The sequence below is a fragment of the Galeopterus variegatus genome, unplaced genomic scaffold (genome assembly GCF_000696425.1).
Source record: "Galeopterus variegatus unplaced genomic scaffold, G_variegatus-3.0.2 Scaffold11237, whole genome shotgun sequence".
In the NCBI taxonomy this organism is placed as follows: domain Eukaryota; kingdom Metazoa; phylum Chordata; class Mammalia; order Dermoptera; family Cynocephalidae; genus Galeopterus; species Galeopterus variegatus.
This window is the reverse complement of record NW_007737348.1, coordinates 6,833-8,649: the sequence shown is the minus strand read 5'-3', so window position 1 is coordinate 8,649 and position 1,817 is coordinate 6,833. Positions and strand designations below refer to the sequence as shown.

Sequence of the window (1,817 nt, the reverse complement as noted above, 5' to 3'; positions counted from 1 at the left end):
GAGGAGAGGTGCTTGCCAGACTTTGTGCACCCCAGCTGCCTAGCTTTTCTAAAATTCAGAACACATATCATCAATAAATCAGTCCTACCTCTCTTGGATTGGGAAACCCATTGGCAGTGATAATCCTCTTGTAATATTGAACAGAAGCCTTTGGATAGCGAGGCCTTTTTCTGTCTTTAAATCCAACATAGTAGAATCCATATCTGTCTGAGTATCCTTTCTCCCATTCGAACTTATCCAACAGAGACCAAGAAGTATACCCTTTTACATTAGCACCATCTTTTATAGCTGCAAAGACATTTTATTCCATTTTTACTTGTTTTTGTTTTTTGGGGGAGCTGGTATTCTATTTTTAATGTATTTTATTTACTTAGAAAAATAATATTGTGAAGATAATGTTAAAATGTTTTCATTTATGAGATTTAGGAGCAAGTTTTAGGTCATGTGTGTTACCAAATTTTGTCTAAGTTAAATAGAAAAATATATGAAGAACAGTCTTGGTTGTTATCTCACCTTTTAGCATTTCATTTATGTATCCTTTAAGGTATTGGATTCTCCACTCATCACATAATTGAATACAGTGTAGTTTTTGAGATACTCCATTTTCCGTCACATATATAGGAGGATCGCCATATTGAGTCTGAAAGTGAGTCATAGAAACGCATATCTTAAAAATTGTGACTTACAGGTGGGTTTCTGAATCAGAGGCTGCTATAGGAACACATAGTCAAGCCTGCCACATTCTAATCAAGTGTATTTTTGTGTTTAGTAGGTACCAGTTAACATGTTTGTTTACACATGAATATAGGCAGGAGGCAAGTTCATATGAAAGAATGTATTTGTCAATAAATCAGTACTGTTGGGGGGAAAATGTACTTTAGGTCTTTTTCTTTTCCACAGATTCCATTTCAGGTGAGAAGGGCGGAAAAATAACTAAATGTGCGATAAGAATTTTAGCTAAAGTTATATGCAAAGAAATGGTTAATAATTTATAATGTTAGTCTAGAAGGCCTATAGTGAGTAGTCTCTGAAATATGAATAACTGGGCTTGTTCTTTTAACTTTCAAATGTAAGGACCTTTGCTTAAGCCATGAGAACATAAATTCAGGTCAAAAACGTCCTTTAAGTAGCTTAATTTGATAATCACCTGAGCAAAGTTGAGGAGCCTCCTAAATCCCCATGGCACAGAATATAGCCATTTTGACCCCAGATCTGGCCAGTTTGGGTCAGCCAGTTCTACTAAGTCACGATCGTTCTGGTAGCTGGGCCCTTGGCGGGAGGAGTACTTCTTTTCTGTAATGTATCGAGTAGTAAAATGACCTAATCCCAAGAAATCGGATGTGCCTTTAATGTAGCTCTTCTCCTGGAGTGAGAACACTGGTAATCTTGACATATCCAGACCTTGCTCAGCACTCTTTCTTCCTATTGAGAAAGAAAAATAGAATTTAACAAAGTCTTATTTTCTTACAATTATTTTGTTGTTATATAACATGTTCATACTGTACATGTTGACATAAAAGCTGGGCTTTGGATTCATCTGCATGAAAATAACCTTAGTCTTTCGAACTGGATTTTGAAATTTGAATACCATCTACAAAGTTAAAAGGTTTGTGTTGCTTAAAAGTAGTATTTTCACAGATTACTCAGTAAGTGAGTAAGTGGTATGTGGACAATTGGGTAACCATCTGGAAAAAAATAGAGTTGGACTTTTGTATTATTCTTTACATCAAAAATTGGTAATTTTGGCTACCTCTGGGTAGGAAACTGGAAGGCTAGATTGTTGATGGTAATGTAAGCTGATACAGCCTCCATATTCA

General features: G+C 35.7%; 1 protein-coding gene across 1 annotated transcript in view; it reads right to left on the bottom strand.

Moving 5' to 3' along the window:
* Positions 1 to 1,422, bottom strand: part of LCTL (lactase-like) — a gene marked incomplete at its 5' end in the record, with an annotated part of 4,892 nt that extends 3,470 nt beyond the window's left edge. Inside the window, 3 exons of the mRNA XM_008594649.1 lie at positions 89 to 288; positions 514 to 640; positions 1,148 to 1,422. Coding sequence (XP_008592871.1) covers positions 89 to 288; positions 514 to 640; positions 1,148 to 1,422 — 602 coding nt within the window. The remainder of the gene's footprint in view (positions 1 to 88; positions 289 to 513; positions 641 to 1,147) is intronic.
* Between the last annotated feature and the right edge of the window lie 395 nt (positions 1,423 to 1,817).